At 45.3% G+C, this 20,360-nt stretch overlaps 1 protein-coding gene across 3 annotated transcripts; it reads right to left on the bottom strand.

Moving 5' to 3' along the window:
• Nucleotides 1–312: 312 nt before the first annotated feature.
• On the bottom strand, nt 313–18,539 carry AKAP10 (A-kinase anchoring protein 10). 3 transcript variants are annotated; one of them, XM_066201966.1, is made up of 15 exons: nt 18,218–18,539; nt 14,668–14,715; nt 12,379–12,561; nt 11,593–12,114; nt 10,105–10,203; nt 9,583–9,667; nt 9,140–9,263; nt 7,936–8,072; nt 6,769–6,913; nt 5,877–6,050; nt 4,368–4,477; nt 3,957–4,039; nt 3,347–3,399; nt 2,674–2,766; nt 313–1,624 (listed from the first exon to the last, which is right to left on the bottom strand). In XM_066201966.1, the coding sequence occupies exons 1-15, from the start codon at nt 18,375–18,377 to the stop codon at nt 1,619–1,621; spliced, it is 2,022 nt and encodes a 673-aa protein (XP_066058063.1). In that variant the 5' UTR covers nt 18,378–18,539; the 3' UTR covers nt 313–1,618. The 3 variants fall into 3 exon arrangements, with proteins under 3 accessions (XP_066058063.1, XP_066058065.1, XP_066058064.1); XM_066201968.1 differs by lacking the exon at nt 18,218–18,539 and adding an exon at nt 16,154–16,222; XM_066201967.1 differs by lacking the exon at nt 14,668–14,715.
• Between the last annotated feature and the right edge of the window lie 1,821 nt (nt 18,540–20,360).

Below are 20,360 nucleotides of genomic sequence, written 5' to 3'. Positions count from 1 at the left end.
CCTGAACATGCCCAGGATTAGCTGGGATCCTGCCCAGGGGGGAAACTGAGGCAGGGCTACACAAAAATAGGCAAGAGTTTAGCGTGGTTCAATACCACAAGACCAACCCCTGCCCCTTTACACCTTTCCCAGCCCAATTTCTGCCATGTCCTGGGATAGGACACCTTATTTAGTATTTAATAAGAATTAATCTTATTTACCACACTGCCATTAACATAATCCATTAAGAAACGTGGGCACGATTACCCCTATAACTCACATTAAGAAAAATCCCATGCAACTTCAAACCCCATGAAAACAGAAAATCGACACAAATTTTAATATTTATATATTTTAAATCAAAACACAATTAAATATAGTATGTTTTAAGTACATGAATGCTTGGGTATGAGAGAAATAAGAGGTGGTACATAGTACCAAAAACCTATACACAGCCTTTTTTGCTTTTTCATAACGATACAGTGTGTCTCTATACAATCAAATATTGCAACAGAATAACACTTTCTAGTCAATCAAGATATTCTGAACATTGGAAATGATTTGAGTTCTTCGCATAGTGATTCCTTTGCACAAGTCTGAGGAAAAAAAGCAATCATTAGAGTTTAAAAAAAAAGACCCAAAATAAAAGTGTCATATACTAAAAATGCAGCAGTAACATAACAGTGAGACACTGAGTATTTCTGCTACCCTGCAAAATCGATTTGCTGGGGGAGAAAAAAAGAGAGGTGCTGTGTAACATGGTAAGTGTTGACAGTGTCAGGAGGAAGGCCAGAGGTCATTAAAAATCGTTTTTCTTTGTAAACCAAACATCTGGAATTAGATGGGTGGAGGACAACAAGCGATGGAGAATGGCAGCAATTTCTTTTTTCCTCGCTCATGGGATGGTGAGGACAGGAAGAGGAGCAGCCTGCAGAGTCCAACCTGCTCGGAAGGTGGGAGCAGAGGGGCTGCAGGACCAGCCTTGGATCTGCTCCGTGGTGGAAGCAGGGGAGGTGTGGGGGTGTGTGTGTGTGTGTGTGCAGGTGTAGGAGCTCGACAAGGAGGAGTTCCTGACCCTTCTACACTGCCTTCAGATTAATGCAGGTATGAAGTAAAATACATTTATCTTACAGTTGAATACGCATCTATTTCAAGTAACGGAGAATTAAACTTGGAACTTTCCAGGCCATTCACTGGGGGATTCACCCCACAGCCCTTCCAATTCTGTGTTTAAAAATTACAAGCAGTAGAACTAGAAGCTACAGCAAAACCTTCCCCTCTGTTGTGGCCTATGTGTCCCATTCCAGATATTTTGCTTAAAAGTCTTTTTTTTGAGAGAGGGTCAAGTACTTGTGAAGTCGATCACAGTTTCTCAGTGACACATTTGTAAACTGCATCTTCATCTCAGAATCATCATTACTGTGACTGCCACATATGCCAGGGAAAAGTGTTTCTTCACTCTCTACAGTGGAGGTCCAGGATTGCTTCTTTTTCATTCTTCCTTAGAAATGAGGGAGATTCCGGCGGTTGGAGTAACAGTGCTTTGTTTTTATTGGCTGTGTTAAAGAATCCACCAATAGGGAAAGTTCACTCGTTCTCAAAGTGGAAAACCAGATTTCCTGTCCTGCAGTTTCTAAAATCATAGCTGGAAAAGGGAAAAACAGTTCGTTTTACCCTAAAAACATGCAAGGTAATTGTTCAATAGAAAGACATTTTGTGTTTAAAAATGTTGAAGCCAGGTTTGTTTGAGTTTGGAGGAGAAAAAGGCCCCAAACCTAATCCAAACACACTCAACTTTTTGATTACTTGCTTAATTGAATCCAGAGCATCTGCAGCCATTTGAGATTTCTAAATACTGTGCTGAGTGACCTTTTCATCCAGGCGGACTGGAATTGTATCATTTGCAGCCAAGCTATTAAGTGAAATCATTATACAAGTCACTTAAATGTTACTGCTCTATTAGAAAGAAAACACTCATACAGTGAAACTATGGATCCACCCATTTGGATCAAACTGGGCTTTAGCACATGTTTACCTTCAATAACTGAACATAATGCAAGTTAATTTTTAGAAACTCACATGCCTGAAAGTCAGAAGTATCAGACCTTAACTTGGTAACCTGCTGTCACCAATATTTCACAAAATCCATCTGCTACCTCAGAACTGGGGTTTTTTAGACAGAGAATGCATGGGCTGTACAACAACACAGCCACTAAGCAACAATACACAAACCTGTGGACAGGGTTACTGTGTCTTTTTAAAGTCTGGAGACAGAATTGTGTAAATGAGTGAACCCAATGAGACAAATTCACAGCTGTTGAGTTCTACTGACACTTCGAGTAGAAATACCATTACTGACTAAGAGGACACAGCAAATATGAGCTCAAGTAAGGAATTACACTTCACCCTGCAGCACAGATCACCCTTTTAACTAATTAGGCAGTTTGTAGACTCAAACTAAGACAAGTTTAATGCTTGCACTGCACAGATGAACCACCACAGGCATCTGTTAAGAAATTCCTACATCACACGTAGGCCGAAACACTTCCAACCTTTGTTTCCTCCTCTCATGCTCTGCTGGTTTGAACATTCACCAGCGTGGGTTTCAGCCACAGGAGGAAGGCAAGTGAGAGCTCTGCTCCTCCCACAGCCTGGCTGGAGCCAGATGAAGGCAGCAGCCTTTCCACCCCCTACCTTGGTGACCTCCAAAGGCTGCTCACACTGCGCCTGCTGCATGACGTCGTTGACAATCATCTTTGCTATCCTCCAAGCCATCTCTTCTTGAGCCTGCAAAACACAGCCCAAAACACAGATAGCTTCAGGTTCTTAAAAGAAAGAAAAACACAGTGCTCTCAGCACAGCCTTGGAGTCAGGGTAATGTTCACAACTCCATAACCTGTATGAACATATCCTCCCTCGATGGAAATGCACCTGGCTTCCAAGCACAGTGTTAACTTCAGTTATTGTACTTAAGGCTTGATGCAATTTCCAATAGAGTGGAGATTTTAGATTTATCTCTTGGGGATTTGTCCAAGCCCCTCAGAGGGGGAAAAATGCACCCTGGAATCCATGTGCAGTGATCACTTCACCATAAAAATCAAACAGCACTTTCACCCCTACTTACAGATCTACAAAACCACAATAAGAAAAACCCTGACTGCAAGCATACACTTAATTAGTTCAACCAGCAAGCACTGGCAAAGAGCAAACTAATTTCACACATACATGCAATCAAATTATATTTAGTACACAGAGTCTCCCTGTTCTTGCTGCAGCAAAAAGATACTCAGAGATAACAGCCAGGATTAATCAATACTTTATTTCTCTGAAGTGTGAAGTCACAAGAAGAACATGAAATGCGACACACCTCATCTGTATTTCCTTGAACCCATTTCTTCATTGCTTGTGAAAACATGGACCCTGGTTGAGATAAAAACAGCAAGCAAGGTGTGTCAGCAAAGTGAGGTACAAAGCAGATTCCTGTCACCCTTCTGAAGGGTTTGCTCTGCTGGCACTCAGGACATGGAGCAGTGGCAGCAAAGACAAGGGACTGCCTGGAGCCATTTGGACACTGAGCCTTTCCCAGAGCTGAAAAGCAGCACCAGCAGCAGGTCCCAGCCTGGGTGGGAAGCATGTGGAGAGCTGCAGTTCTTTTCCATCTCAAGACCAAAGCTTTGCAGGTTTGATAACCAGCTCAGCTGCTGACACTTCCATCCCTGCCAGGTTCCATTGACAGCTCCAACTCCCACAGGCTGCTCATGCTCCCTGGAGTCCAGCTGGACCGGAAAAGCAGAATTTGGATAGGAAACTGGGCCAGAGATGGGGTTTGCCTCAGTACAGGCCAATCCCCCACATCATCTCTATTTGGCTTAAAACAGATCTGGAAAGAGTCAAACACTTTGCCTATCTTAACTCCAGCAGGGAAGAGAGCAGCTCTGCAAATGTTTACAGAAATGGAGAGAAAGAGCAAAGCAAACCTTTTGATTTTTTGACATCAGGCTCTGGTTCAGATTCTCTGATGAACTGCCCCAAGTCACTGACTCTTCCAAATGTCATCTTCCTGAGGAGAGGAGTGAAGAACCATGTGGGTGATCAAAAGAACTTTGGCATTATGGAAAGATATATTTGACTATATACTTGGCTATATTTTGGAATCAAAGAGGAGCAATAACTAAGAGGAAGAGGTATTTTCCTGGCTGCCATTTTGGTCAAAGAAACATTCACTGGGTGTTCAATCACACTATTGAAGTAAATTTAGTGTCAAATATTAAGACATGGCCTAAGATCTTGCATTTAGGCCTGCTCTCCATGAAGGAGGACACAGCAAAAATGAAACAGAGGTGAAACATGTAACCAGAAAGGAAACAATACACTGAAATGAACCTTACCCTGCATATGTTCGTTGATACAAAGATTCTGGATCCAGACTTGCAGCATCTACAATTATTGCTTCATCAAAATTTTTCAGGATTTTAACATTAGCCTTTTTGACATTGGACTACAAATAAAAATTCTAAGTATTAGTGCCCAATGCAGACAACTGCCAGCTTCTTAACAAAACTGCAATTTTAGTGCTTTTAACACAGATAAAACTCCATCAAGTCTCTAAGCAAGGGGATAAAAAAATTAGTGTGTCTACACAGCCTTGAATTCCCAGCTCATAGGACATTGTTTTTAGCAAAGGATGATAAAGTTCTGTGGACAGAGCCAAAGACACAAAGCCCAGGTCAGCACACGCTGCTGCCTGAGCATTATCAGCTCAACAGATCCGTGTGTGCTGGCAAATCATTCGTTGTGAGTCTGGAACATCCCTCTCCTGCTCTTGGTAAGCAATTCCCAAACACAGATGCCTCCCCCATGCACAGAGAACAAACATTTATCTTCTGGCCTGGAGTATTTATATAAGATTATGAAAAAGAAGCCAAGGAAACATCAGAGCAACAGCAGGGAGGGCACAACACACAGTGATCTTTTATTGCCTCAGCATGGAACAGGAACACCAATGGCAGCTTCTTTCCTGCTGCTCTTTATGCAAAAATATGCAGGGACCCAGAGATTCTCCTATTCAGACAGGCAGGAATGCACACCACAGAAAGCAGCACCTCATTTCCTAAATTGCCCAGCCAATTACCAGCAGTTCCTCCTGCTCAGAGGATCAAGCAGCAGGAGGCTTCAAGAACACAGATTTTATTCCCCACTTCACAGCCAGGGGAGGAATATTCCCTCCTTGCAAATTAGGAGGTTTAAAAATAGTACGAGCAGGTAGTACAGCTTCCAAGTTGCTGGAAAGCCAGGACATGACTAACGTTGGTGTGGATACTGGATTTGAAGCTCAGGGTAGCCCTGCAGAGTTCAAAAAAAACCAGCTCTCACTTGGCTCTTCTGCTCTCAGCTGGGCTTTGCAGTTTCCAAGCTGCCCTGGTTAGAGGTTAGCCAGAATCTGCTCTGTGTTTGGGCACATTGATGCCTCCAGCCCTGAAAATAATTTACTCTTCAGGACAGAAGATCTGGCACTTGAAAAGAACTGAGCACACAAAGCTTACATGTTTCTATTTAAATTTGATAGCATATTCAATTCAAGTGTCAATTTCCACCTGAAGTTGTAACTATGGTATTGACAAAATAATGTTATTTCTAATAACAAGCATTCTTAAATATTATGGCATAATGAAAAAGGCTTCAGTAATAACAGCAGCTTAATAAAGACATCACTGATGTAAAGAACTAACAGCAGCACAAGGCTTTGGGTACAACAAATAGCAGAGACACTTCTGACAGAATTGAGCTGCAGGTAGATTAAGCAGACTCTAACACAACACAGGTTTTAAATGAAAGCAGAATGGTGTTTCCTACAGGATAAAAACTTGGATATTGACACAGAAACCCCAAACTGGTACCTGGGAGGCAGAGCCATCCGTGCTCCCTATGGAATCACTGTCAGGAGAGCTACCAGGGCCGTGAAGACTCAGTGCAATGTTCCCTCCTGGGAATTCATCTCCTCGTACTGAATGGATGAGGTCATTCAAGTATTTGTAGTAAAGGTTGCTGGACAAGAAACCAGGTAGGAAAACCTGCGAGACAGAACAAGTCCTCTTTAATCAAGGCTGGTGTGCATGGTTAGAGAAGAGCACACAAACATTTCAGTCCTTGTGTATATGGAACACAAGTAAAAGCATCCATGCATGGAATTATTGTGGATTAGCAACTGCACTGCTTTAAGTTTTAATCTTACTGCAAAATGAATAAACCCAACTGCCTATTAATCAAATCCCCCAGTAACTGGAACTGAAGTTCAGGGGCTTTTTATTCCTCTCTAGAAACTTAAGCTTGACAGCCCAACAGGCTTTACAGTTATTCTGCTTCACTGTTCACAATTCTCTGCAGCTCCAGAATCAAATCATTCATTTCTGATATCTGGGCATCCCAGAGTTACATTATTAACCACAGCACTTGCATTAGACTTGCAAACAACTCCTACTAAGAGGAAAGAAAATTTTCTAAAGATATAAAATAAGCTGTTGATAGCAATTGATATGGGAGGAAATTCTGTTACTTCCATTAAACTGCAATAATCACCCGAGACAAACATTTCACAGAGCATTAACAGCAGCCAGTGGGTGGTATCTTCAAATCAGGCTGGGGAAGAGAGTCTGGCAGATTTTCCTGAAGCTGTTCTATTATCCAGGTAAACAGGAAGTCAGTAAAGGAACAGGACAAACCAGGGGGACACTATGGAACCTCCACATCACCTTCACTAAGTGTGAACCCCACTCTGAAGAAGGATCTCACCGTCTCCATGGTTGTCCACGCCTGCCTTAAGGGAGTGGTGAAGCAGTTGGGGAGAGGCCCCCCCTCCCTGCAGATGTTGGATTCAATCTCCAGCCTCACAGAGTCATCAAACCCCAGAGGATGTGTGGCCTGCAGGGAGAAGTACCTGGGGCAGGGCAAGGAAACAACACAAACAGGATTTGCAAACCTCTGCAGGTGCTGGGTGCCCACCTGTGCCCCAGACACTGCAAAAACCTGCACACACCTGGCCCCCACTGAGTACAGGTGAGACATTCCCCCAAAACCCCCCAGAAATGGTTCTGAGAGCCCTGCCCTGAAACACAGATCAAAAGCAGAGAATGGAAAACAGGGATGGAGCAGGAAACACCCAGAACCCCAAAGCAGCATTGGCTCTAAAGCTCACATCCTTGCAAACGGCATTTAAGGACAGGGGAATGATTGATTGACTTCACTTCTGAGTGAAGCATTTGCTTCCTCTCCAATTATTATTTCCTCCCTGCATAATAACTCAAGTTGTGGTAGAGCCTCACACTTAAACTTAAGAACAAACATTTCCTGGAAGCAGTCGTGCTGTCTGTCTCCCAGCTGTCTTATTGCTAAAGTGAAGCACAAAATACAAGAAGAAAGTTCCTCTATCAGAAGTTTAGTGTTAAAGAGGATCTGATTGCTTCCTTTAAAAAAGGAACTATTTCACAATACTAAGAACAAGCACTAGTTGGCTTTTATTATGTGTGAGAACAGTTTGTACAGCCTACTTTATGTGGATAACAGTATCTGAACACCAAGGTTTTCTGCAGTGCTCTATGTGCTCTTAGGCTTAAATAGCAGATTTTAAGCCTAATAGCAGATACATTTTCAAATGTATCTTCCATTTTCAAATGTATCTTCCATTTTCAAATGCCAACCAGTCAGCTTTGTTATTTCCCAACCAAACTCACTCAAGTAATCAGGCCCTGAAAATCCTGAATTATGTTTAAGAATGGAATTCTTGTAAGGATTTCTCCTCATGTACATCAAAAAAATTGAAAAGTTCACGTGTTCAAACATCAAAAGCCACCTTGATAAATGCACGTCAGCAGAACAGCACAAGAGTGCAGAGAAGTTCCTTTTGCACAGCACAACACAAAACCACAAGTACAGAGACAAAGGATTGTTGAACTCCCTCACTTGTCATACAAAATCATGGCATCGTTCTGTGCTTCTTGCCCATCATACTGGCCTTTTTTGGCAGCAAGCTGAGACTGGAAGTTATCTGCTGCCAACCAGAACTGCAATACATTAACTGCATCTTCCTTCTCCATGTACTGGAAGGGAAATCAGAAAAAAGAGGAGATTAAAGAAGTTTTAGCAAGAAACTTTTAATAATTTTTTTTAACTTCTTTCTTCCCATTCAGAACAAGAAACATAGGCAATGCAAAATTGTCACCAAGACACAATATTTTGAATTTCTGTTTCAGATTCAGCTTGATGGGAGGGGAAAAAAAAAAAAAAGAAAGAAAAAGAAAAGAGAACTGACATTTCTTTTCTGTACTTATTTTCACAGCTTCCAAAAAACTATTTGTCTCATCCTAGGACAGGAAACACCACTTCACCACTTTCATGCTACATTTAGCTTACACTGAGCTCAGCACATTGGCTCAGCTTCCCAAGCTGCAGTTTCAAACTACAGCAGCTTATCAGACTGTCAGGACAAGCATGTCAAGAGCTGATTCCTTAAAGGTGCAGGAGCCTGAAACTGTGAAATCTTTTTTTTAACCTATCACATCACTGCAGGTGCCCTCTCCACATAGCACTGGTTATGATTCGTTATCTGTAATAACACTTCAGGCTTTTACTTTCAGTCACTACAATGTGAAGATCAAGATGACAATGTCAAAGCTTCTACAAAGCAAAGAGACTCTGAGAAGCATTCACTAACTGGAGAGGAAATCACAAATACTCATTCCACAACACAATGGACAGGTCTGAACATTTGAATTAGTTCTACGTGGAGGCAGGAAAAAGTTCAGTGCAATTTATCTCAGAAAAAATATACCTTGGGTTTTTTATTATATTTAGAATCATAGAATTACTGAATTGTTTGGGCGGAATGGGACCTTAAAAATGATCCAGTTCCAGCCTCCTGTCATGGGCAGGGACACCTTCCACTATCCCAGGTTACTCCAAGCCTCATCCAGCCTGGCCTTGGAGACTTCCAGGGATCCAGGGGCAGCCACAGCTGCTCTGGGCACCCTGTGCCAGGGCCTCCCCACCCTCCCAGGGAACAATTCCTTCCCAACATCCAACCTAAAGCCATCAAGGAATGAACAGATTTTTTTTTTTTCATCTGCTAGAAAGGGATCTAAAAGCAAACCCAAACGTTGACACTCACCTCAGAGAAGTAGAACAGGGCTGACTCACAGAACAGAATGTCAGCCAGATACACAGTCCCACTGGTCAGCACCTCGATCTGGTATTTACAGAAATGGTGACTCCGCAGAAACTCACTAAAGTGCCTGCACAGAGACAGGGACAATCAGTTATCAGGGGCAGCAGCACCCAAGGCACCCTCAGAACCAGAACTCGGATACTTTTGGTTGGATAAAAGCAAAACAAGCAAGAAACAGGGCAGGTTTGTAAATGGCACAAGGAAGAGATAAAGAAGACAAGAGTGTGAACAGCCAAGTTCAGCAAGAATGGATTTGGAGGAGGGGATCTGGGCAGTTTCAAATACAGAAGACAGCACAGAAAAATGCTGATACGGTTATGTCTCCATAAACATTTTTAACAGAACCTTTAGGACAAGAGAGAACCCAAAGCACTGCATCAACTCACTCTTGTTCCATTGCACTGAACACGATGGACTGTGCTGTAACAAAGCAGTTGGGATCCACTTGGCCATCCTCCCCACAGATCTTTGCTGCAAAGAAAGACCAGGTAAATTTTAACATGGACTTGGCTGATGGAGCTGAAAGGCACAAGCAAGGACTAGTTAATGAAAAATTACAGTTGAAATCCACCAGAATCAGCTGGTTCTGACTGAGCAAAGACCTTTCAAATAATAACATGGCTGAAGTATTTGATCGAGATTCATATCTGGATCCCTTCCACAACCACCAAGAATTCTTTCCTTAATTTAAACAAAATCTCTTTCCCTCATTTAAACAAAAAAGTTTTTATGAGGATATTCACAGCTCTGCTGAAGGTCAGATCCACTAATACTTGTAATCTATCTTTTTACAGCTGCCTTTAAAATTCATAAAAATAAAGATAAATACAAGTGTGTGATGTATTAGAGACACATTTTTATGGGGACAGAGCAGCTCTGAAATGAGGAAGCAGTTAATTCATTCTTACCAACGATGTCATTTCTCATTGCTTCTGTGATAGGGATTGGTTTAGCAGCATCTGGAGAAATATATTTGGTAAAAGTACTAACTGCATCTCGTTCTATACCTATGGGAAAGAAACACAGAATCAAACTTGGAATTCCTTGGTATGAGTGAGTAACAAATGCTTGCTCTTCAGAAAAGCAGGTGTCTAATTCTCAGTGATGTTTCCACTGCAAGATATTCATATTCTGCTCCTGAGCAGCTGCAGGGACTGTGTGATCTCCAGCCAGGTCACAACAAACCCAGCATGGACCAAGAAGGAATAAAAGAACATAGCTCCAAACTTTCCCTACCACCACACAAGGCAGAACCCGCTTCCTCAGCTGCACACCACGGTCCCAGAAGCAACCCCTTTCAGGCAAGTGAAATTCCCAATTTTTACTTCTCATCACAGAGAAATCACTTGCATTACATAGGAATTACTAGGAAAAAAAATCTTAAAATGAGATGCCTCAAACAAGCTGTGTTCTTTACACATCATCTTTTCTGACTTGGGACTGCTCTGGAAGAGAGAAAAAAATTACACTCAAATGCTTTTCAGATTTCTCAAGAAGGACCCTGTGTCTTCAAATTCTTTTTAGACATCAGAAAGCAAAGGTGCTTTGATGACTAAAACATCATTCTCCTTGTTCAAGTGACTTTGGGGCTGAGGTTATGTATTGTGGAGGCACATGATAAATAACTACATGAGAAAGACAAACAGCAAGAGAAAGGGATGCAACACGAGGAAACAGTTGGGCAAACAAAAGGAACCAGTATGAAGAAAGAAGTGTTTCCTTTTCGCCCGCAGACTTGCACAAATGAGGGAGGGCTGAGTAGATGCAAAGTAGAGAAACATGTTACTGTGCATGGAGCTCACTACCAAAAGGAAAGATTTTAATTTCATCCTTACTTCCAGCAGCCTCTGAAGAGGTGGAATCCAAATGAACAAATCAGTTACAAGGGGAGGAACTCTATCAAATAAATCTGAGAACAAAAACAGTACATTCCACACAGAAATCTCCACAAGTCTCTTGCAACCACTACTTATGTCATTTTATGTAATACAGGATATTTACCTTCCATGGCAAATTAACTATCAATTCTCGGCCCCACCATCCAAACTTCCTGCAATTCTTTTAAGGTGGGGTGGGATGGGTGAAGGAAGAACTGGACACAGCAATGTTCACTTAATTTCTTATGATTACACACAGAAGAACAGAAGCAACCTGAGCTCATTGAGCACACAATGATTTTGAAGTCTCTTCAGCAGCTTTTTTTATTTTTAAACAAGTCAAACAATACATAGCTCAAACTGACCAGCAGCAAGTTAACATCAGTGATACACAGAACTTTCTTCCTTGCAACATCACATCAGGCTTGCTAAAAACCTGAGAACTGAGGCAGCTCCCTGCACAAAAACATTCCCCATTTCCCACCTTTTCAACCAAAAGGGAACACACACAGCACTTACTTTTCATGAGCTTTCCTGACAAGTCCTTTAGTGCAGAGGAAGGGCTGTTTCTATTTGATACTGAAAGCTTGGAAGATTCTTGCAGATCAGCTGGAAGAGAGGGAGTCCCCGTGTCTGTTCTCCTCGGAGCCAGAGCCCCGGCGCTGCGGCCGCCCCGCCCCGGCAGCCCCACGTGGTTCTGGCCGCTGGCAGTTCTGTCGGGCTGCACCCCAGAGCCCTCCAGCCTCTCCTCCAGCCACCCAGCAGGAGGAGAGGAGGCCAATTCCTGCTGTTTGGAGGGCGACACTGGCTCTGCCAGGGAGCTCTGCTTCACCGTGTTCAGGCTGTGGGCGCGGATGCGGGACCAGGTGGTGGAGTGGAAGCTCTCGGCCTCTAACCAGAATTTCACCAAGTGCTCCATCCTGCGCAGCTCCATGAACTGGATGAAGTAAGGGAGGGCTACGCTGTCCTGCAGGACTTGTTCAAGGGTCTTGGAAAGGCTTGATTTGGTCTCTTGAGCCTGGTAGTTCAGACACGATCTGCCTAAAGGGAAACACGAAAGGGAGTGAGTCCATATTGTAGCACAGATGTTCACATTTGGACACAGGTGTACACAAAAGTGTCAATTCCAACCTAATGACAAAGTAAAGGAATTGTCTGTTCCCTTCGAAATCCTCCCAGCTTAACACAGATGCTACTGTAACAGCAGCCACACTTGTATTACCTATTTGTTTAGCTGAAGACCAAGGGATGGTGAGTGCAACAGGAATACACAGAATAAAACAAAAACAATTATCACAGCCTTACCTAAGTCTCCAAAGTGAGCAGCTTCCATGTGACTTGGCTGCTTCTTGAGGGCAGCGGTGCGGCTGCTGGAGAAGGAGTCCATGTTGGCAGAGATGGCATTGATGGCCACATGGCTTGGTCCTGCAGCCTCCAGCAAGGCATGATTCCTAGTGCTTCTCTGAGGGGAATGTACTGGGAGTGGAGCTGCAATCAAGACAGGAATTGGTAAAGCACAAGGATGCCAAGACCTCCTCTAAACATTGCCCAATGCTAAGCACCCCAAAACATACCAGGGAGTTTGCAAGACTCAGTCTCATTAAAACCTCATTGTACCACTGTGTGTCATCTTTGATCAAGGGTCTGATTAAAGACCACAAGTTTTATTATTGCAAGAATATAAACTCACTCCCACCCACCTCTGTCGTCCTTATTCAGCAGCAAATCAAGAGATGCCACGTCTAAGTTTATATGTGAAATATTCCTGAGTCTTCCTGCTTCCTTGATAACCACTGCTGTAACAACTTTACACTGTCAGCAATTTAATTTAGTTCCAAAGCTCCTGCCAATCTATTTCCATGCCTTTATGAAAGCTAAAATGTGATAAAAAATCCTGAACTACTGTTGGGGGTGTCTTCCCAAACCAAGACAACTACAAAGCTATCTGTGAGGTTTAATAAGAGTTATTTCTCAAAAATATTTTTGTTGCTTCTGCTTGGTTGCAAGAGAAAAAAAAAGCAATAAGGAAATACCTCTGATGAAACCCAGGTTATAAACTTTAACCCCCTCTGGCTGTTTCAGGACACGAGTGGCTACTGGAGCTCAAAAAGAACAAATAAGAACTTCCTCACACAAAATTCTGCTAATTGTTAATTGATGACAAAGCTGAAAAAAAAACCCAAACATGCTCACAGCAGATTCCAAAGCTCTCAGGAAGCTGTGTTAGATGAGAATGTCATGCAGGGACATCTTACACCTCTGACTCAAAAACAAAGCACATCAGATGAGCTGATTATCTCAGCACCTCCCAGGGATGTGTTCCATCAAGGTGTCAGCCAACTTGGGCTACAGGACTTCCATGCTGCATCACTTTATTTTTATTCCCAACTTTATGACAGCAGTTGACAATTTCACACTTAGATGTCACAGCACAGATACCTCAGGAGCAATGGAAACATTTAAATTATTGCCAAGTGTCTGTGCAGTTGCAGGATTGGACACCACTTGCTGCCTCTTACAAAGCCTCTGGGTATTTTATATCAGCAATAATGGAGAAAATACCTTTTTTTCCAAGGCCAAGGGATGGCAGCAGTGGGAAAATTTGATGGAGGTTACTTGTGCAGAACCAGAGCCACACTCCTCATAATGCTACAGGCTTTTGTTTAAATTTAAAGTGAGATTTAAATTTAATTTTATATTATGGACAGATGAGAAAAAAAATGTTCTGCTCTCTCTAAGGGTCAAACAACGGTGCTCTCTGCTGCAGCAGCTCACAATGTGCAAGGCTATACATTTTCAAGTCTATTTTTCTTTTCAGGGTCACCATACTGGTAGTTGCACTGAAAGGTGAGGTGTGGCTATGAAATGGATGCAACTCACTGTTTCCTGCATTTGACTTGAAAGACAGACCACCAAGGTGAAAAAGGCCTGTAATTTTCTCTTGATGTGCAGATAACACATTACCAAGTAGAGAAACAGGATTTTGTCTGAGGGTATAAAAGTAACAGATCAGATTCTGGCATTTACCTCCTCTCCTTTCAGTACTGCAAGAAAATCTGACAGGATAAGCAAACTTGTTTTCCTTCAGTTCATAAGTCTCTCTTCCACCAAGATTTTTTTCTCCTCTCCTAAGAGATTTAGCAGCAAGACCTCTGCACCACACAGAGCAGCAGAATGGCTCATTCAGGATTTGAACCTTCAGCCCCATCAAAGCTAAATCTGCAGCTTCTTCTGCAAATCAGACACAGTGAAGCTGCACTTTCCAAACTGCAAAGGACACTGCACCTCAGCAAGAAACTTCAGGAGCAATTTGTTGTGGATGAGGAACAACCACCACGTGCAAGGTGACCCGATTGCCTGATCACTTTGAATTAAAGCTCGTGCCTGACATAACTTAATAACCTTCTGCACCTACAGATTCAGCAAGATGAGGAGGAAAGATTAGTTACTATAAATACCCAGAAACAGAATTAAGTTCTGGGTTTGGTTTGGGTTTGATGCACAGGTCAGATCTGTGCTCAGGAGTAAGGAAATGATCCTGTTGGGTAAGATAAAAATGGTGGATGAATTTCACAGACAGAAGTTTGATCTTACTTTTAATTGCTTTCACATCTGTGGTCTTTTCTTGCTCTTTGCCTTTCACTGGAAAATACAAGAGGAAATGTTAATGCTATTTTGGGTCACTAATGGCATTCACCTGAGAATGGACATAGAATTCCCAACATCAGCAAGTATCAGAGGCAGATGGAAACTATAATTTTGTTAAAACTGATTTCTCATTTAAATTGCACATCCAGTAACTGACAGAGGCTTTCAAAGCTTTTCTGTTGACTTACTTTCAAAAGCAAAACCTTATCATCCATTAATTAAGTTTCATGAAATACAGTCTGTTAAATTTCCATGGAGGAAGATGTTTGCAGTCTATGGATTAAAGCTACATTCAGGGTGACTTTAATAAACAGCATGAAGAGTGGGAAAGGTGTGCTTTAAGTGTAGAGCACTGGCAGGTGCTTTCAGTGAACCAAAAATCACCTAAAAACAACATCTCATTTGTGTTACAGGAGGAGCAGCAACACTGAGGAGATGTGGGCTGGCTCTGGCTCCATGGAACTGCTTCCATGCACATCATGGACACCACAGAAATGCGCTGGAAACTCCCTGCAAAGAGTTAATTCTCTCACAAATAGTCTTGCTTAACCATCATCAAACCCCGGGTGAGCAGCTGATGGGGAGATAACAGTGCAAAAAGTTGTGATGGAAAAGGGTTTTGAGGATTTATTTTTTAAAAAAATACTACTGTTTTTTAAAGGAAGCTCCTAAAGGAAGTGAAGGTGGAGATCTGCTCAAAACAAAAATAAAGAAGCCCAAGCAGCACATAAACAGGATGGCAGAGAAATAAATGCAGGGGTGATATTGGAGAATGTGATCGACCAGGGAGGCTGCTCCAGGCAAGGATTACTATTACAAATAGGTCATTCCTGAACACCAGCCCTTTCCTAAGGTAACCACAAGGCACAGCCCGGCACAATCCCACATTTACATCACAAAACACATCCAAAAAACCCACCCAAAGCCTTCCCATTCCGAACCTGAGGACGTTGAATATTTTAAAGGGGAACTCCGGTCTCCGGTTACATAATTGCCCGGGGCCGGTGGCTGCAGCGCTGCCTGCCAGCCTCCCCTGCGAGCACTAACGCTGCAGGGCTGCAAACTGGCAACTCAGGGCCGAAAATTTCAGCTGCCGGGGAGCACATTCTGTGACAGAGGAGTTTAAGTGTCCATTAGAAGAGGAGGATGCTCTCCACACTGACCTGCAGCCCGATGCAGCTGTGAGAGGGAGAGTAACCAGCCTTTACATAACTGGAGCTGATGGACAGGAGAGAAATCACCGAGATCACTGAACCGGGAACCTCTGCGAGCTCTCATCTTTCCCAAATCACTCCAATATTTCATCAGACCAGTTCCCAGCTATCAGCAGTAATTCCTGGCTTTCACACATGAGCCCTCGATAAGCCTATTTTCAGTTTAAATACCTCTGTTCCTCCTTTCCAAGCGACTCAGTTCCCCCATAAATACCTACTTACAACTGGAAATACGAACTCCAGGGTCGTGTCCCAGCCCTTTCCACACAGGCTGCTTCTGTTCGCAGCAGCTCTGAGCACGACCAAGTGACACCAGTAACAGCAGGGGACAAAATCAGCTCCAGTCCAGCAGCACCGGCCCAAATTTTAGAGAGCGAAGTTTCACTACATGAATTCACTTTCACTTCCCCCAAAAAGCGGATGCTGTGTGGTGCCTGTGTGAAACCAGAAGGAACCACAGGATGGGGACTGAGGGTGAGATTTCCAGGGGCCAATCCCATTCCCAAGGGTGCCAAACCAGCACGTGACGTTCCAGAGTTTTAATTCACATCTTGAAATGCTCTGAACAAACCCAAGCAGCGTTCACAGTGTGTCAACAGCACACAAAAAAAACAACGAGAACCTGCCGAGGTCAGCCAGGCTGTGGGACTGCACGTTATTCCCAAGACGTCCCCAGGGATGAGCTGTTCCACTGGCAGCAGTTTCATAACCTGCCCTCAAGCACCCAGCTCACCTGCTATACTTTGATTTCTTAACCCATTATCCACCCTCAGTCTGCCAGACCTTTGTTTTAAGGCCCCAGCTATAAAAACACTTCACCCTCAGTTTTGATTTTCCTACAGGTCAGTTGCTTTATGATCCTTGCTATGGTTTAATTTAAAATTAGTTTTAATTTTTACCCACTGCAATATCCTCTTAAACAACAGCAGCTCACCCCAGGAACACTGGTGCTTGTAGGATTTTGGACTGCACGTGGCCAGAGTTTTATGCTAAGCCTTAATGTGCTGCTTTCCTCACAGCTTCAGTTCAAATCTCCTCTAAAAGCCAAATCTAAAACCAGAGATCACACCACACAGTGCTTTATGCACAGCCCAGATGAAAGGTTGCTTTTCTCCTCTCCTTCACAGCGTCTCTCTCGGGCATTTAGTGCTGATTTGCCTCTCTGACCAAAGATCCTTTAATCAAAGGAACACAGATCCTCAATTACACTTCTCAGATAATCAGACCTTTCATGGCTTTCTCCCTGAGAAAGTTTCCACCCAAGCCGACCTTGTCCCTGTGATCCCACAGCAGGACGGAACCTCAGCTCCACAATTCTCAAAGAGGCAGCAGGAGCTCTTTATGAAGAGTTTATAACCACTATCAAAGTTTTATTCTGCAGCCCAACATTTGTATATAAACACTCCAAAAAGGATTATGGCACTTGCAAAGCCCTCAGTGGCTTCCAGAGTCTTCAGATCTGATAGTAAGAACAGAAGTTTAGACTCATTTCTCCCACAACTACTGCACTAACCTCCCCAAAGCGTGACATTTTCAGCGCTGCTGCTTTGGCTGAGCAAGATCCAGAGGATGTGTGAGCCAAAGCATGAACATCACCCCAGGTAGCAGGTTCTTGCCCCCCAGGATGTGCATTTTGGGTTCAGCGGCCCAGAAAAGACAGCACTGCATCAGAGGATTGCACTGCTCCAGCTCCAGCATCACGAGGAAACAGAACTTTCCCAAGGGGCCCTTCCTAAAGGATGCCACTTTGAACAAAAACCACCCAAACCACAACTGGGCGGGTTGAGAGCGCAGCGCCCTGCCTGCAGCACGGGCACAAATTGCCTCCAAAACGCTGCACTCCCAGAGAACACTTAAACTGCACCCACTTGTGCTGCTGGAGCATTATAAATATTTCAGGAGCCCTGAATTCCCCAGCTTGTGCTCCCTATCAGATCTATCACAGCACACACTGCCAATGACTCCTTTGGCTTTCACGGAGAGCTCAGTGCGATGATGTCCCTTTTCCACTTGAGATTTTCAGCTGCTGCTCTCTATACATTCTCAGCCCATTCTATTTTTTACAAAGCCGGGTATATATCAGCGTGGCGAAGAAATCATCTGTAAAGGGCTCAGAGGCTCAAACCCCGCACGGAGCGTGCGAGGTGCTACAGCCGCTTCCCGCCCGGGTCACCGTCCGGAGCCGCCGGGGGCCGCGGCCGGGATCGCTGCCGCTCCCCGGAGAGCCCCGGCGGCAGCCGAGCCCGCCCGGCCCCCCGAGCCCTCCCAGCCCCGGCACTGACCGTCACTGGCGGGGACGCCGCTCCTCAGGGCCCGCGAGTCCTCGCGGGGCCCGCCGGCGATGCCCGGAGCGGCAGGGCCGGGGCCCGGCAGCCGCGCGGGGGACGAGCCCGGCGGCCGCCCGCCCGCCGCCCCTCTGCCTTTCCGCCTGAAGAAGGACATAGCGCCGGGGAGGGGGCTCGGCGGCCGCCGGGGCGGGGGAAGGCGGGAGGGAGGGAAGGCAGCGCGCCGGGTCCTATGAATGAGGCCGCTGCGCCCGCCCGCCGCCGCCGCTCCCTCCGCCTCTTCCTCCCGCGGCGGCGCCCGCGGCCGCCATGTTGTCAACAACGGCCCCGCGCCCGCTTCCGGCAGCGCCGCCCGCGCGGCACGGCGGGATGCGGCCGCACTCAACATGGCCGCCCCGGCCTCGCGCCCGCCCGCCGATGGGGGCCGGGCGGGGCCGCCATGTTGGGTAAGGGCAAGGAGCGCGAGGAGCTGCGGGGGGGGCGGGGCGGCCATCTTTGATCAGGGCGGGGGCGCCGGGCGGCGTGAGGGGCCGGCCGCCATCTTGGCTGAGGGCACGGGTGACCTGGGGACGCTGCGGCAGTCTGGGCGCGTCCCGAGGGCAGCGGACAGGGAGCCCCGAGGGCAGGGGACAGGGAGCCCCGAGGGCAGGGGACAGCGGCCGAGCGCCGTGGCAGGGCCGTGAGAGTCGAGGCGCCCTGGAGAGAGACCTCAGGGACGTGTCCCAAAATGTCCCCTTCGGCCGTGGGGCCGCAGCAGAGGGGACGGACAGATGGGTGGACACAGGGACAGGAGGACAGCCCTGGCCCTGTCCGAGCTCCCGCCCGGGCTCTGAGGGCCCCGCGGGCCGTGTCGCCCCTGCCCGTGCAGGACACGCGCGGCCGCGGCCGGTGCCCCGTGCGGTGCCCGGAATGCGGCCGCTCCTTCATTCCCCGGCACAACCAGAAACCCCTGCCAGGCTGCTCGGGCACCGCCGGGCGCTGGCGATCCATGTCTCATAAGTCAGTTCCGTCTGCGTCCCGAATCCTGCCACAAAAATCCTCTTAATCATCCTCCCGAGGCACATCTGCCATTCCCTCACCTGCCAAGGACGTTTGTCACCGTGACACAGCGCTCAGGCTGATATCCGAGGAGATCATCTCTGATGTAAAAGCTCTACCAACACTTTGTAAAAATTGTAATTATAAATTCTGTTTTGTGCGTGAGGAAACTGAGGCACAGAGCCAGAGGGCAGCTCTGCCATCGCTGTGTCACCCCGGGTCGATGCAGGGTCACCCCTCTGCCGTGTAACTGTCCTGCCCTTGCCGCCTGAGCTGTGTGAAAATGATGTAATTAATAATCATTGCGTGAGTTTCTGCGCCGTCTTTCATCGGAGCATTCCAAAGCTCTTTACAAACACTCGGTAATTAAGGCTCATAAATTGTAAATAGCATAAAAGGTACGTGGGGATCTTGCAGGGCTGGGATGAAGCCGTCTCCTGGGCGGGATGGTGCCGCTGATCAACGCCCTGTAGCAACTGCATTTTCTCTTTTGATATTATTTTTGTTAACTGGTGCTCTTTGATACAGTTTTGTACACATGCCCAGAGGCTGGCTGGAGCATAATGAACTATTCTATACGGTTTCTGCATAATGAATGGAATTATTTAATTGGCACATAACCTCAGAGACTGCTAATAGACTAAAACATTCTGAAGATGAGCAAATTGGAAAGAATGGGATGTCTTAGGGAACACTAAATTAACATCTTCTGCCAAAAATTTTGCACCCAGTCCTCTTGGGCTTCAGGGTGTACATGGGGGTTGAACAAGGATCCAGTGATTTACACAAGAGTTTGAATGAATTACCTCCCCTGGACTGAAGTTTTCTCTCAGTTTTGGGAATTCAGAAGAGCTGAAGCTCCAATCCAGAGCTGCTCACTCAGCCTTGGATCTGGATCTGAACTGGAAGTGTGAGTGACAGCAGGTGCTGGAATCTTTAACAGAACATGACAGTTTAATTATCTCAGCAATCAGTTAAATATGACTTCAGGACATGGGTTGGCCAATGTAAGGGGAAGCTGAGGGACTCCTCCCTAAATTAAAATATTCAAATAAAAAATAAACTGTCTCACTTCTTGATTTTTTTCCTCTTCACGGCTAGA

This window comes from Chamaea fasciata, unplaced genomic scaffold (genome assembly GCF_029207755.1).
Source record: "Chamaea fasciata isolate MVZ Bird 193981 ecotype frontalis unplaced genomic scaffold, bChaFas1.0.hap1 SCAF_21, whole genome shotgun sequence".
NCBI classification, from domain to species: Eukaryota; Metazoa; Chordata; class Aves; order Passeriformes; family Sylviidae; genus Chamaea; species Chamaea fasciata.
Note: the sequence above shows the minus strand (reverse complement) of the source record. Positions and strands in the feature narration are given on the sequence as shown.

Bases quoted from the DNA above. Each gene is read 5' to 3' on its own strand.
- AKAP10 (XM_066201966.1), bottom strand. From the start codon at position 18,377: ATGTCCTTCTTCAGGCGGAAAGGCAGAGGGGCGGCGGGCGGGCGGCCG. The intron at 14,716-18,217 runs GTCAGTGCCGGG...TGTATTTTCCAG, and splicing joins CGGCGTCCCCGCCAGTGACG to TGAAAGGCAAAGAGCAAGAA. The intron at 2,767-3,346 runs GTGTGTCGCATT...TGTGTTTTGCAG, and splicing joins TTCAAGGAAATACAGATGAG to GCTCAAGAAGAGATGGCTTG.